The sequence below is a fragment of the Mesocricetus auratus genome, unplaced genomic scaffold (assembly GCF_017639785.1).
Source record: "Mesocricetus auratus isolate SY011 unplaced genomic scaffold, BCM_Maur_2.0 Super-Scaffold_4256, whole genome shotgun sequence".
Taxonomy (NCBI): domain Eukaryota; kingdom Metazoa; phylum Chordata; class Mammalia; order Rodentia; family Cricetidae; genus Mesocricetus; species Mesocricetus auratus.
Window position 1 is genome coordinate 130,046,552 of NW_024429182.1, and position 15,957 is coordinate 130,062,508.

Below are 15,957 nucleotides of genomic sequence, written 5' to 3' on the forward strand. Positions count from 1 at the left end.
ACCCCCACCCCCACCCACCGCGGATCTGGTTTACGGCTTGGAGCGCAGGCTCCAGTGCGGCAGCTGATTGGTTGCCCAAGGCTTGGTCCCATCCCAGTGACCCCAAAGTGCTGGAAGGAGGGGGCGGGGGTGGCCCAGTGCAAAGTGCATCCCGAAAGCCCCCTGTCGGGACACCCTGCTCCTGACACTTCGGACCCGGTACGCTTTGGGGTCTCCCTGCCTCCAGACCTCTTGAGTCCCTCGGTAGCTGGAAGCCTCCGGCCCGGCGCGCGGCAGACCCCTGGTCTGAGCCCCTGGACCGGGACTGCCCCCCCAACCCGAGCCGGCACTTCCTCCCTGAGCCCCTTCCCGGAGGCTGCTCCGAGGCCAAGACCTCCACCTCCAGTTTGATCGGCTCTCTGGATGCTCTCGGGCTGGGGCCGTGAAGCACCGAGGAGGATCAGGAACACGGTGTCCGGCCCTGCCTGGGGTGTTTCTTCAATGGAGAAGTTGGTGAATGTGGAGGAGGCTGATAGGAGAGAGAGGAGCTGCAGCTGAGGAGACAGGTAAAGTCAGCTACCTGCCCCCCGAGGGGAAGGGACTGGCTGGGTGTGGGAGGAAGGAGAAGCCCTGCTTTCGCTTGCCTGCCCTTGCCACTCTCCAGCCTTTCCTAGCTCCCCCCATCCTCAGAGCCCTCTCCTCGCCCCTGGATCACTGCACCACTCATGGGTTTCTGTTTCCCAGGTTTGAGCTGGCTGGAGGACACGCGCGAGCAGAAAGGGGTCTGCCCACCCACTAGAAGCAGCAGGTAGAGTGCTTGGGATCAGCATCCTCTCTAAAGGTAAAGAGCAGGCCTCCCCTCCCCCATTGTTTATTCCCGGCCCCTACCTCATTAAGCAATGCTTTATTTTCAGGGTGGTTGCCTGGGAATGCAAGCTTTTCTAGACCCTAGTTTCCTAGCAAAAAGAGATGCATTGCCCATGCCCGATCCTTAACATCTCAATAACTTCTCTACCCCAGAAACATCTTCTGGTTCTCGTTCAGAATGTTTCCGTGTTTTGCATTATCTTTTGGTACACGGTGTCATTTACTCTGCTCTGAGGCTTTGAGACCTTTTTGTAGCTCCCCGCCTTCCTTACTCTCATAGGAATTCCTCAATTCCATGTTAATTGCTTGTTAATTCTGAATGATGCCGCTTTTAATTAAACCACAATTTGCTGTTTTCCCCATGTATGGTTTTCTCTCTACCTCCATCAGGAAAGCTTCATTCAGAGTTACCTAACTGATAATGGCGTAGTAGCAAAAGGTGAACTGGAGGACTGAAACTTACTGGTTTTGAAGAAAATAATTTAATTTGGTTTCTTTGGAAAAAAGTGAACGTGTATAGCTTAAGAATGGGAACTGTAAAAAAGCAATATTAGCCCCCGAAACGAAGTATATAGTTTACTCTTGGAGTTTTTGTATGTGGCAAAATGGATGAACACTAGAGTTGTTACAAAGTGATACATAATATTTGTTACATCTCTGATGTTCTAGGTGAACTTACAAAAATTTACTCTGTATCTTCTTGACAATAGTGGCACAGTCAGGCATTATAAAACAAAGTAATATTTTGGTATGTTTAGCTATCTGGGGCTTGGTTTTGGCAGTGGTCATTCTTGTTTTCTCATTTTAAAACCCTTACAGAGAATTTTCTAGATTGAAATGTTAGCACCTAGTTCATGTGGTCAGATTTCTGCTGCCTATTTTGTTGCTGTCTCCGAAAATGCCCTAAAGGTAAGTGTAGAACATTAATGTAAAGAGAGAATATATGCAAAACCAACCATATAGAGAAGAAATTATACAAAGGACAACACAGAGATTACCTAATGAATAACCCTATAACAGGTGTTATCACAAATAAAAAGTGGCTCATTTATTTTAATAACTCAAATGTTTTTAGAATTTTCAGTACAAAGAAATATTTTAAATGGTAGACTTTTTTCTTTGTTCCTTTAGATTTCCTGTCTTGAACATACACAAAAAAATAATGCCTTTTGATTTTACTGATACTTAAGACATAAAGATAATTTTAAGGGACTCTGAAGGCTTGCATATTTTTAAGACTTGAAACTAGATGCCAATATATATATATATATATATATACTAAGTTCTGGATGGAATTTAAAAGTAGTGTGTATTAGCTATGTGTGATGGGGCCCTCTCTGTAATTGCTATACTTTTTTTTGTTTGTATGTTTTTCAAGATAGGGTTTCTCTGAATAGGTCTGGCTGTTCTGGAATTCGCTCTGTAAACCAGGCTAGCCTGGAACTCAGAGATCTGCCTGCCTCTGCCTCCTGAGGGCTGAGGTTAGAGTGCTGAGGTTAAAGGTGGGCACCACCACTGCCTTGCTTTGATTGCTACTCTTTTATGGCTGAGGCAGAAGGATGGAGAACTTGAAGCCAGCCTGGGCCTAGTTTTAAAGAACTGAGCAAAAGAAAGAAAGAGAGAGAGAGGAAAAAAATAACCAAACTAATATTAATCAATGACTGTACTATGGAAAAAATTTAGGGTAGTATTAATGTGTGTGTGTGTGTGTGTGTGTGTGTGTGTGTGTGTGTGTGTGTATGAAAGGTGTCTCAAGTTAAACGGTAGTTGATATTATTTAAATACAGAACTCAAGGCTGGAGAGGTTCTACAGTTAAATATGAAACTCAGCAGTGTATGCCTTTGAGTACTTTATATCTTTTTGAAAAATGGTAATAAAATATTTGAAGTACGTTTCAAAGATAAAATGCAGTATATATTTTGTAGTCTAGCCTCCCCAGTGGGGGTGGGAGAATACTTTTCTCTTAGAGTTAACCTTAGGATGTATTTGCTAGGATTCTTAAGTGAGAGATATGTTTACCTGAGATTATAAATGAGGAACACTAGTCACACTTGTAAAGGTGGACATTGCTCTGTCCTGGTCTCCAGCCAGGCCATTACTGCTGCTTAAACAATAGTGCATGGATCTGCTCAGCTGACAATGGTTTTCCTCAGATTAAGGGATTACCCCACACCCCCACCACCCACCCCCAGAGACAGAGATTGGGCGGGGTTGTAATAATTAGCATGGTTGAGAATGTTAGGTCGAGGTTATGCCAAACATTTAAAATTTATTTAATTTATACATTTACTTAACATGACCAGCTAGTTTATATTTTTGTATATGGCAGTCAACTTGTATTAAATTTATTGTGAGTGACATGGTGGGGGGGCACTAATCTGATTATTTGGTAAGCAAATACAGATTTATATCATAAAAGGAGAATAATTAATGCTACTTAAGTGCTACATGTTTAGTTATGACCACTCTATCTTTCAGTCATTCACAGTTAATTCTATTAGATTACATGTGTACATCATATATAAAGTAAATGTATAATGTCTTACTTTGTTCATGTGTGTGGGTATAGTCTTTAGTGCATTCACATTTAGTGTGTGTAGTCTTTAGATGGTTGACATTTAGTCTTTGTTCACATTTAGCCTTAGTGAGTCCATTCTTAAAATGGGTAAATAAAGTCACCTATAGTTTGTATATTTGACAGCTGACCTTCAGTCTTCTCCCTCAGTGTACTGTTCTGGCAAACTTCTGAGCCGCTGGCCTGAGGCTGCTAAGTTTGACTTGGCATGCCTGCATTAATAGGACACTATTGACAAAGCATTTCTAATACCCGTGGTTTATGCTTTAAATCGGGTCTGGATAAATGATTTTAAACTTCTCTGTCACCTCATCTGCATTGTGTGAAAATCATTGTGCTTTCTCCTAGAATTTATATGAGTCATAGGTAAGTTGTACATGATAATAAATCTTGGTGTCACACAGAGGTCCAGTCTTGGAGGAAATATGATATCCTTCTTTAGGGACATAAACAGTATGGTATGTTGAGTGATACTAAAATAACACCTGCTTTACTTTGGGTGTCAGGCTCTTGATTGTATCAGGGGAGCTCGGCAGCCTGCCCATTGGTCATGTTGTGTACGTTGATTGGACAGAGTATATTTCTGTATCTGACTTCCCTCTGGGGTCTTGTGGTGGATTTTTTAGATTTTGTTCTCAAAATCAATATCTTCAAGGTTTTCTTTCCATATCTTGGTTTACTCTGCAAAGAAATGTACTTGTTTTTTCTTGAGTCAGGAACTTATTTCTTGTTGGTTTGAGACCAGGAACCTGAGTTGCCATTGGTGTCACTTCATGAAAAGTTGTATACACAGGCAGTAGGCCTGCAACCCTAACCCTCATGAAGCTGAGGCAGGAGGATCCCAGCTTGCACTACATGGGAAGCCCAGTGTCTCAACTCAACAAAACAAAAAACCATGGAAGATAATAATACACAGAAGTCATTAATATCTAGCCTTGTGCCAAAGGAAATTGTAGAGATGTCAGGTTTGTTGAAGGCTGCGGGCAAATTTCAAACATACCTTGATTTATGAGTATATTCTACTTCACTCTGTTATCTCAGTATAGATTTTCTTTTAACCACGTGAGGAAATTTTGATCTTAACTGAATGGATTTCAGTTGTTCACTTGTAAAGAAATTAGGCTGTAAAAAATTTGTAGCATTCAATGTGGTCAACTGTATAAAAATTTGGAGACTGTTGACTTCTTTACAATTGATGATTTAGCAAAATGTAAACAAAGTATTAACATTAAGTAGTAAGACTTCTTAAAATGATACTCACTGGGAAAATGATTCATTTGACACTTCTAGAGTCTTCCATATTTGTTTATTATTTACTTCTTTTCTGACTGGAACACAGAATGTGATTTCTAGAGGTTGGTCTGGTGTCAATGGTTGCTGGCTTCATTTAAGAGAACCTTCCATTGAATGTGCATTATTTAGAAAATTGCTCCTTTGTCGAGAGTCGTGTTTTATAGGTGATTTCTTGAGCCATCAGAATTGTGAACTTGTTATTCCCTGTAGGAAACTAGGCTTTTCCATTCCCACCTGTGGCTTTTCCTGATGGCTGTTTTTACAGGCACCTTTGCTGCTGAATTTTTATTTGTTCTTAAGGCCAATGGTGCTTCCCCCCTTTGTGTGTACATACCTGAGTGCCCATAAATCACACCAAGGGAAAATCAATTACTGGTCTGATGCCTTGGACTTTGAGGCTACTTTGATAATAAGTCACTGCTCTTTATAATTCACAATGGGGCAAAAAACAGAGATCATGTGTACATGGTACACCACATGTGTGTGTTCTCCCCTGTAATGCTGCACATGCATCCAAAGTGTCTAATGTTTTTAAAACTGTCATTTTAAGGGGCCCTTGGAGAAATGTCTCAGTAGTTAAGAATTCTTGTCTTACAGAGGACCCAGGTTCAGTTCTTAGCACACACAGAGTTACTCACAACTGCCTGCAACTCCAGTTCCACGGAATCTGAAGCTCTCTTCTGGTCTCCTCAAGTACCAGGCAGGCATGTGGTGCACTTACTTATATGCAGACACACACACTTTCTCTCTCTCTCTCTCTCTCTCTCTCTCTCTCTCTCTCTCTCTCTCTCTCTCTCTCTCTCTCTCTCTCTCTCTCTCTCTCACACACACACACACAAATATTTTTTAAATGTCATTTTAAATGTACTATCTATTTTAGGAGGCCTTGAGCTGTGCAGAGCACACATGAGGCACTTAGTGGCTATCTATTTGTCCCATCAAAGTCACTTACAGGGAATTATTATCTTTGGTGCAGGGAGAAATAATTTGATCCCCTTACCTTTTAACACCCAGTGTTTTCCTGATATTAGAAGGAAATACTATTTGATGCTTTCTTCAATACCTACCTCCCATGGTTCCTCTCTGTCATGTCCAGCTGTCTCTGAAAATGGTGGTGGGCATTTGGAGGCCTGTGAAAATCGGCAAGAACTCTTAAAGACTTGAATCCGCACTGGGACATTTTCATGTCTCTAGGGAGACAGAGAATACTGAAGACACACTTAGAAGTAAGGTGTTGGATAACATTCATTCTTTTGGGTCTTCATTTGAGGAATGAAGTTTGTTCTGTGGCAGTTTCATACCGGTATATATTGCCTTCTGCTTACCCTCACCACCCACCTCCTGTCCCTTCCATCCCCTGCCTGTCAGTTTCTTCCCCCACCTTGACTTTAACCAGGATTGCCTGGGTGACCGGTGGCTTAGTGCTGGGTTACACAACTGATGTCATTCATTCTTGACATGTAGATGCCATCAGAGTGAAAAGTCATCAGTGCTCTCTCTGTTGAGAGCCCTGATGGTGGCTCCTTTGTCCCATGGTGGTGGCTTTACTGTGGTTTTGAGCACTTCCTTGCCCTCAGGCACTGTAATATGCTCCAGGCTCACCTAGTAGACTAACTGCCTCAGTCTTTGTCCATTTCTGCAAGGATTGTTCCGTGGTATTTATACTTTGCTTTGAAGGAGTTGTTCTGACCATGTCTACTTCATTTATTGAGAAATAATAGGCACAGTTTGCACTCAGATTTTAGTTCCATGTTCATGCAAACATTTTGCTGTCTTAAAAGACAAGGCAAGGAAAAAGAAAACATGAAGAGAACAAAAGGAAAACATGATTCCAATTTGAGTTGACTGTCCCTTGCACAGCCAGTAAGTCTATACAACTGCCACTCTTCCCCTGCACATGCCAGGTTGGCAGGTGGCCTGTCCCTCTCCGTGTCTGAAAATTTAAGTGATAAAGGCGCAGCCACCCCCTCTCCCCCCCACACACACACCAGAAGGGGTGGCAGGACTCCCAGTGGGCTAATGCCTAGAGTGATCTCCTTGTGATGGTGTGGAGGGTCTCTGATGTTCTTAACCTGAATGGAATGTACAGAACGGGCTCACTGGGAATGGGGAAAGAGTCCTTTTCTTTTCATTGTTGAGGGAGAAAGAGGTTGGGCTGGGTTTTTATTGTTTTGTTTCTGAAGAATGCATGTAGAGAAGCTAGCAACAAGTCTGGCTAGTTAATGTTTTAAGTAGCTTGTTGTGTGCATGTAAATGTTATTGACTGGATGCCTGCAAGGCGTATGAAGAGCCACCGTTCAAAGCCTAATCTCCTTTTACTTATCATAGTTTACATTTGGCCCTGGGCAGCTGCTGTATTGAATGCACACGTTTTCTTTTTTCTTTTAGTCCTGTTTAAAAAGAGCAGGTGACTGATGGTGTCCTTAAAAAGTAACTCAAAGGGAGCAGGCCTGAAGATACATTCTCAGTAGAAAAAATAAGACATCTCAGCTTTTATCTAAATTCTACATGTGTGATTTGTTGTTTTCCTTATTTACTCTTTTACAAGAAGCTGGGGAATGGGGTGGGACCAGAACGCCAAAAATAAATCATATTTGATAGCGTCTTGGAGATGGTTGTAAGCAGCAAGATCATTTTCTCCCAAACCTTCTCTGAGTTCTGTCAATTTGTTATAAACTCCTGAAACTTAAACTTGCTAAAAAGTGGACCATGCAGACAGCTGTGGTTCTTTGTCAGTTTAGGAAAGCCCTTGTGATTGTTATTTGATTTGTTTTTAGGTGAAGAATACTCTTGCCCTGAGGCCTGAACACACTGGGAACCCCTTCCCCATGATGCTGCTTGTACACAATGGTCAATAGGCAATCTGTCTCCCAAGAGAAGAGTCACTCTTCTGTAAGGTAAGATGACTCAGGGTCATCAGTTTCCTATGCTGTTTTTGAGGGAAATACCACTTACCTTTTACTTTTCCCCTTGGAAACTGCTGATGAGTTGATTGGGGCTGAAGCTCAGTAATAAAGTATATGCTTAGAGGCTGAAGGCTCTGAATTCAGTCTCCAGCAGGAACAGAATAGAGTTGAACAGAAGTGAATGAGTAAAATTGTGATTTAAAGAATAAACTAATGTATCCACAGTGCAGCAGGCACTGAAAGAAAAACCTAAGTTGATTTTGTTGTTTCAGTCCTTTTCCTCCATAATAGACCTCTTTCAAGTGCTGAGATACTCTCCTATTTGAAAACACTCTCTGGGACTGGGGAAGGGGCTTAGTGGGTAATGTGCTTGTGCACAATTGTGAAGACCAGAGTTTGGATTCCCATTTACTTGTGTAAAAGCTGAGCATGGAAATGAACACCTGTATCCCCAGCACCAGAGTTGCAGAGACAAGGAGGATCCTGGGGGCTACATAGCCAGCCAATCTAGAAGAAATGGTGGAGTCAAGGTTCAGTGATGGACCCTGGCTCAAAAAAATAGAGGAAGACACCCTACGTGTATACATATACGCATGTACCACACCGTATACCCACAAAAGTCAGAGCCAATGTGGTAGCACACCTGCAGTCTCAACGCTTGGGAGATGGAGATGGGAGGATCAGGAGCTGAAGGCCAGCCTAGGCGACATAGCAAGTTGGGAGGCCAACCTGAGCTAAATGAGACAGACTCAAAACCAATAGTAAAATAAAAATTTCAAAAGTGTTCTTAACGATGATGGTCTGAGTAGACAGTGAGAGCTTTCGTTAATTTATTCTGATGCACTTTGATACCTATTCTGAAAGGTATTTTTTATGTTAAATTTCTAAGACAAGAGGCTGAATTTCAGGGAAGTAATTAAGTGAAGAAACAAAAGGAAGCTTGTTTATTAAGAGAACAAATTATCAAGAAATTTCCTACTTCCCAATTTTCTCTGAGGAAACAGCTATTTGAGGTAATAACTTGATAGTTTGAAATTACATCACTTAGTGATATCACTGAGACTGTAATGATGTCATTTTTATGTGTAAAAGCACATCAGCTGTTTGTGCTCTTAACCTGTGTTGGCTCCACCAAGCTATGCTTACTTTACCTATGGATAGTCTGTGTTGAGAAGTTTTACAAGAAAATTTATTGATAGCAAAATTATCCTGAGATGTCCAACCTACAGATGAGACCAGAATGGTTTCAAAGGGCTTTGTCACATTTTTTTCTATTAGTAATTAGGAAATTTAGTCTAATTGCTTCTTTAAAGCCAGCCCAGTTAGAATACCTTCCCAGGAGCTTGTCAGTCTGTGTATATTTTGATGCTGAAAGCACACAGACAGACTTGTACCCCCCATGAGAAGTAACCATTTTACCTGTGTGCATGGATGAGCTCATTGTCTGCTGGGTTTAAGGACACACTTCTCCATGACCTGCAGAGGCTCGAGAATCCTCAGCACTGTTGTTCACTGAAATCATTTCGTCTTGTCGTTAACCAACAGGTTATTCACCATGCTACTTTGAGTATTTATGAAGCAAAACTTCTGGTACAGAAATTAGAAAAAAATACTTTAAAAGAATGACAGCATGGGGTGGGTTGGCAGGAGGTAGCAGGAGGAGGGGAGGGTGGGGAACTGAGGTTGGTGTGTAAAATGAATAAAAAATTGAAAAGAAAGAATGTGACAACAAAAGAAATGGCAAAACATCATAATCAAATAGCCTGAGATGGGAAAAATGAAGAAAAAGCCAGAAAACCCAACAGACACACACGCACACATGCACACTCATACATATGTACTTATATACATGCGTAAATATAATCTGTTTTACTCCAGCTCACTTCGCTCAGCCTGCTTCCTCCAAGCTTTGTTACCTCATTAAAGAGCAGATACTGTGGACTACTTCAGACACTCAGCCTAAAGACAGCCTTTCCTTTTCCTTCACAGAATAATGGGCTGTTTCCTGTACTCCATGTTGATTGACTCTGACTTGTGATAGAATCCTTGAGTAGTTCGTGAGTTAAATCTTGATGGCACATCAAATAAATCAGGTGCAGTCTTGAATTCCCAAGACTGATGCTGCTCTGGCTCCTCTGGTATTGCCATCTTAGCTTCTTGATGCCACCTCTCATTTTACCTAAAATAGCGCCATGATGGTCAAATGTAGGTTCAGGTTTTCAGAAGGATGCAGAAGAGATTTTTCTGTTAATTCAGGGATTTATGTCTGGCTTACACTTTTAATTGATACAACCTCAATTCAGCTATTGTAAATTTTGGTTTTAGCAGATGCATGTTAGCCAGTAGAATGAACTGCCATTGCTTACTGTATGTGGACAGTTGTGTGGTGGTCAGCAGGCACAGTGTGAAGAGCCTCACATTCTAAACTTCATGTGTTCTACCTTCCCGAAAGGCTGACTGCTTTGACCTAATGACTGGTTGGTGAAAAGCAGACTCTGCTAGGATGTTACACCACCACTGTCGGAGAAACCCTGAGCTCCAGGAGGAACTGCAGATTCAGGCTGCCGTAGCCGCCGGGGATGTTCACACAGTACGAAAGATGCTGGAGCAAGGTTACTCCCCAAATGGCCGAGATGCTAATGGCTGGACCTTGCTCCATTTCTCTGCTGCAAGAGGAAAGGAGAGATGTGTTCGGGTGTTTCTAGAACACGGAGGTAAGTTACTAGTTGCAAGGAGAAACTTGTGATGGTGTTGAGTTGAAAATGCACTCGTGCATGTTTGTGTGCGGTTTTTAATGCTTAGCTTGCATTAATGGTCAGTGTCTTATTTTTTTCCTCTTTGCAAAGATTTTTGTGAACAAAACACCGAGTTTTGTTTCAAACCAGAACACTGAATAGGCTTTATTTACCCTGGCAAGTGTAACTTCTATAGGGAGTCAGGCTATCTCAGGTTGTTTCAAAGAGCCCTCATTAGGGCTGATAGCCACTTGGGTTTCAGAAGCAGAAGTGGTGGCTTCTACCATGGGGAGTTGCCCAGGTTTCCCCTTTTGGAAATTGCTCAAGCAGAGGAACCTAGCATGGGTCCTTTTAACATCTCAACCCTCCCCATCCCTTAGACTGTGGATTTACCTCCCTTTCTTCTTCGATGGTTTCTCTTGTTCTTTTGAAGCTCTGGCCTTTTCTAGAAGAAGGCTGCTTATCTGAGACCTGATTCTGTAGACAGATGTGGCCAGTGTATACATCTGCTTCAGAAAACTGGCCATTTCTACAAGACTTGGAAACTAACTCTCTCAATTGACTCCTCTCTCCAGTGAATTTCAGCTTTATTCTTGCCCTGAAGACAGGAGGTGTGTGTGTGTGTGTGTGTGTGTGTGTGTGTGTGTGTGTGTGTGTGTGTGTGTTTATAGATATCACTTACATCTACATTGTCTACGTATTGGTGTGTAAAACAGCTTGTCTGAGCCATTCTGGACCATGGATTGCTTATCAGCAGTGGTTTTGTTTCATTCCAAAAGTGTACTATGGGATGTATACTAGTTAAAAGACTGGCCAGGCTTGCTGCCTTCTGAAGCACAGAAAATGTTAGAATTTCCACAGCTCTCATGAAGGTCATGTGAATTAGTGACTATGAATGCTAAGGCTAGCCTGACTCCAGGAGAAAGCTAAATCCAAGCCCAGGAGTAATCATGTGTCCCAGCGGCCTGAAATGGGAATTATAGGCCCCAAGCCGTTGGCTGTGGACAGAGTCCAGAAGTTCCCTGGCCTGTGCCCACTCATGGCTGTCTTCCATGTCATTTCACCTTCTAACTTACAGACCTCAGTTCTGAAGTTAATGAAGGGGATCTAAGTAGAATGTCTGGGAAAAGAGGATCAGAATGAATTCTGTCCTTACTTGGTAAAATTAAGACTAAGATCATAACTCACTTTTGCTTATTTTACCTAGTTCTGTGCCTTCCAGCTCTGTCACCCTCACTTAATAAGGAGTAAGTTCAGGTAGTCAGTTAATGTGTGGATATTGTCTTAAAACAAAGCGCATCTACACACAGAACCAAACTACACTACATACAGAACACACTACACACAGAACCAAACCCTGCCTGACCTGCCAACTCCTGCCTGACCATCACTACTCAGAAGAGCCCCTGGCATGATGACTCTGGAGACTTAGCCTCTAGATACTCCCTAACACACTTGTAGAAATGGTGTTTCATGTAGTTTTTAAACTACGGTTGTTTTTCACTCAACTTCATGGAACTATTTTTCTTTTCCCTTAACTCTCTGGATTCTGCTGTTATAATGTGTGAATGTAAAATGACATGGAAAACATGTTATAGCTGTGGCTGTGCTTCAGGCGGACTTTTTGGTATAAGGCGATGAGTCAGATGAGGGCATAAAGGAAAAGCCAATGATGAGTTGGATTTAACTTGCGGATTATAGCTCCTAAACATCTCTTCCTCCTCCACCCCACGGATGATAATTTACAGGACTGAGGGTGGCTGTGTGGTGGAGTGTGTATCTAGAATACGCAAAGCCTAGAGTTGGAGTCCTAACACAGCAGTAAAAGTGTGTGTATGTGCATGCGCACACATACATGTGTGAGTGTGTATTTGTATGTCACAGACTCTGCAGTTCATGAACCCAAACTGCACAGTGTATTACAACTAAGTGCACTTGTAGAGTTTGGTGTCTAGCACCACAATTAATTTCTAAAGTAATTGTTACTACTGCAGAAAGGAACCCCAGTAATTCTGTAATACACATGTTCAGACTTGCCTTGCTCTCTTCAGTATAGTATCCATTCATGTAAATATACTACCATTTGGTTATTCTTTCAACTTTGTCCCTTTTAGTTTTCTTAGGAAGCATGAAATTCTCTCAGCAGACTGTTGCGAAGGTAGTGCATAATACGCCTGCTTAAAACCCAAATTAATGTTCTCTGGGCTGTGCAGGAAGGTGGCCACTAACAGCTCTTTCCTACCTGACACCCCCCACCCCCCACCCCTTCAACCCCCTCCCCCGTCTTCCAGAAGCCATGGCTTTCACTGGCTTCTGCTGCAGCTGCAGAAATAGCCTGTGCTCTGAGTCTAGTGGATTCCAGTCTCTTCCTTCTAGCCCACTCCTCTTTATAATGTTCTATTCAGTATCTTGACTTTTGTCACAGAATATCTTCATCATGATGGTTCCCTGTCGGTACACAGTTCAGCCTCAGATTCCACTGTGTGGCTGCAATTGATTTACATGCAACTCCAGTTATGGGACATTATTGTTAGGGCTAGGGCCAGTATTGCAGGAAGTGTCCTTGCCTGTTCTTTTCTTCCCTTTGTCAGAGTTTTTCTCATGATTTCTAGAAGTACTTGCCAAATCAAACAGTATTTTATAGATGCTGATACATCCTGTAGTTTCCTATGCCCTCCCTGACTGGGTGGGACAGTACCCAGTCCCTAATTTGGCCCAGCAGCATATTCCTTGTGTGACGTGTTTGCCCCCTCCCTGACAAGACTGGGCTTGTCCTTCTCTTCCTCACTTTTGGTTTGTTCAGGTGCCCTCTTTTGTTAGTTCCGGGTGGAAATTTTTTTCCCAGCTTGTAGCGATTTCACGTTCCTGTTCCTCTCACTATAAACTGGGTACATTCTATTTTGCTTTTGCCTGGCTTGTATCTCTTGGGTCTTTGTAACACGAGAAATAAAAGACCCAGACACTGATATTGGGGTTCAAACTTCAAGCTGAAGTTCAGAAAAGCAAAACAGCTGGCCACTAGCTTCTTACCTCTACCTCAGGCTGAATGGACTGATCCTGTCTCCACAAGCTCTTACCAAGCTCAGTCTGTAACCTCTCCTCAGTGTGACTGGAAAATGAACTCTCCTATTTTCAGTGTGGCTGGAGAATGAATGCCTTCTTTCTACTGCATACTGAAGACCCTGCTTCTATCTTTTATACCCCTCTAGTGCTGGGATTAAAAGTGTGTGATCTGATTCAATCTCGTGTATCCCTGGGTGGCCTTGAACTCACAGAGATCTGCCTACCTCTTAATCCTGAGTCCTAGGATTAAAGGTGTGTACCACTACCTCCAAGCTTCTGGCTGCTGGAATTAAAGATGTGTGCCTGGCTTCTGTGGCTTATGGCTGATTTTGCTTTCTGAATCTTCAGGAAAGCTTTAGTAAATCATAAATAATATATCACCACAGGTGTTGGTTAGTAAATACTTTATACTGCAGGGTAATTATTTGCCTGCATTGTCTTCTCATGATTTTGTGACACTTAGCCACCAGTCTGCTCAGAATTGGCATCTGTGTATGAGAAGTCATGTGTTGGCACAGTATCACCGCTCTTCCTGCAAACGTTGCCTAAACTTCCCTTCTTTCCTCATGGCTGTGCACCGCTGGGTCACATACAGAGGTTTAACCTCTGAGTTCTCATTTAGTGCTCCAGGACCAGTGTAATGCAGTTTGTATTGTTCTATGAGAGCATTACTCTAGTCAAAAGAGATTTGGAGCATGCACCCCCTTCCCCCCCACTGCAAATGGTAAAACAAGAAGGAAACTCATTCATATCTCCCCCACCCGCCTCTCTGTGGTCATGGCCACGCACGAGGCTTCCACACATATGCATGTCCTCCATGTAATGTCCTGGCACATCTGTAAATGGCCCTGCAGCCTAGGAGTGCCATGCAGGGAGGCTGCAGACTGTGTCAGGTACTCTTAACCCTCATCTGTGATGTAACCTGTTGCTGATTAGGTGTCTCTCTCTTCACTTCTTTCCATGGAGCCGCGTTCTGCTCTTCAGCAGGGAACCCCTTTCTCATGAGGACTGTGGACTGATCTCCTTTACCCCACATTATATTGTACTGACCCCACCCAGTCTCCAAATAATGTGACATTTCTAACTAGAAATGGAAGTTAAATCCAGTAGGGGCTTCTTATTTCCCTGCACAGAATCTTCTCAGCCCATCATGTGCTCGGCACAACAGCAGATCCTCGAACCCCTGCAGTTGTAGCTCTGTCAGTGGCCCTTCCACCTTCGTGGGGTCTCTGAGCTTAGAGGTGTGGTCACAGAGGTCCTTCCCTCCCCCATCATGGTCTCCTTTCCCTTGCATGCACCTGCTTCCCCTGTAAGTCTTACTCGGGCCCACTGCCTCCTTCCAGTAGACTTCAGTCAGATGAGAACTTCATTTTTGCCCCGTTAGATGCTGCTGCTGGCCCTGGATGATGCTCTCTTCCCTGGACCAGTCATAAGCATGCTGTAGGACTTTAGCTTTCTGTTCAGGGTCTGTAGCTCTAATTCATCTGAAGGTGCCTGAAGGCAGAACCATATACATGTTTGTTTCCAGTAGATAAAAACAGACATCAGTACTCTAAATTGATTGTTTCCTGACCTTGTGAGGTAAAACTGATCTTTAAAATAATAATAATAATGTATAAAAATCAGTCCATCACTGGGTCAGGATCAGAAGCTGCCTAAATTCATGGCAACTGCTCTTCCAAAATCATCAAAGAAGGGAAAGAATGAAAGGACCTGGAAACAAGGTAGTTCACTTTGTGCTCTGCACTCCTGCCGTCTCGGGGTTCTTTCTCTGCTTACTCTGTGTGTGTGACAGAACTCTGACATGTATGAGGGGGCCATCTGGTTCCTGACAGAGCATTCACTCATATCCAGAAAGTGTTGCTGAGATCTACTGTGTGCCAGGCCCTGCTTTGGGCACAGCTGTGGTGGTAAACAGCTCCGTTGTCTCACAGCAGGTAGATGGTCAGCAGCAGTGTTCTCTGGTGACTGAGTGTGTACAGTGCTTCAGGCTCTTAAGAGCGTGATGCTTTTAGTTTCCCCATTGGAAAATGAATGTGCCACAGAAGCAAAAGTAATTCTGATACCCCAGGTCTTCCACCTTGATCACAATGGAGCTAGGTTCCAAACCATCGCCTAAAGTGTGGTTCTGTATTGCTTACAAAAGAAGCAAGGCATTTTCAAGACAGCGAAGTGCCAGGTGTAACAAGGCCCCTCTGCATGTAAGGTGTAAGAGTCCAGGATCTCTCCAGAACGCAGGCCTTGGGCGGGGTTCTTGAAAGGTGTGAAGCAGGAAGGGTTGGAAACTTGCTGGAGTGGAACATTCTATGTGTGGGACACCCACAGTGAGGTTTGAAGGAGAGGAGCATGTGTGATTTTAAGGGCTAAAGTAGTTGAGTCTGATTGCAGCATGCCCAACAGTTCAGGGGCGTTGGGGAGTCATCAGAGACTTGCTGGGGAGGACAGGACCATAGGAAAGTCTCTAGTTCCAGTTCCTCAGCTCATCCGAAGGGCTCAAGACCTAAGGCAAGAAGAGCAGGTGAGCTATGCGGTGAGAAA

General features: G+C 43.1%; 1 protein-coding gene across 3 annotated transcripts in view; it reads left to right on the forward strand.

Moving 5' to 3' along the window:
- The first annotated feature begins 4 nt into the window (after positions 1 to 4).
- Positions 5 to 15,957, forward strand: part of Asb7 (ankyrin repeat and SOCS box containing 7) — a 46,894-nt gene continuing 30,941 nt past the window's right edge. Inside the window, exons 1-4 of one of the 3 annotated variants that reach the window (XR_005870723.1) lie at positions 5 to 545; positions 724 to 820; positions 7,493 to 7,612; positions 10,074 to 10,335. Coding sequence is in view for 2 of the 3 variants with exons in the window: in XM_005084426.4 (XP_005084483.1) it covers positions 10,125 to 10,335 (211 nt within the window). In the remaining variant the exon portion in view is untranslated. Of the gene's footprint in view, positions 546 to 723; positions 821 to 1,649; positions 1,756 to 7,492; positions 7,613 to 10,073; positions 10,336 to 15,957 lie in introns of those variants that run through there. The other 2 variants (XM_005084426.4, XM_021235516.2) reach the window with 2 other exon arrangements.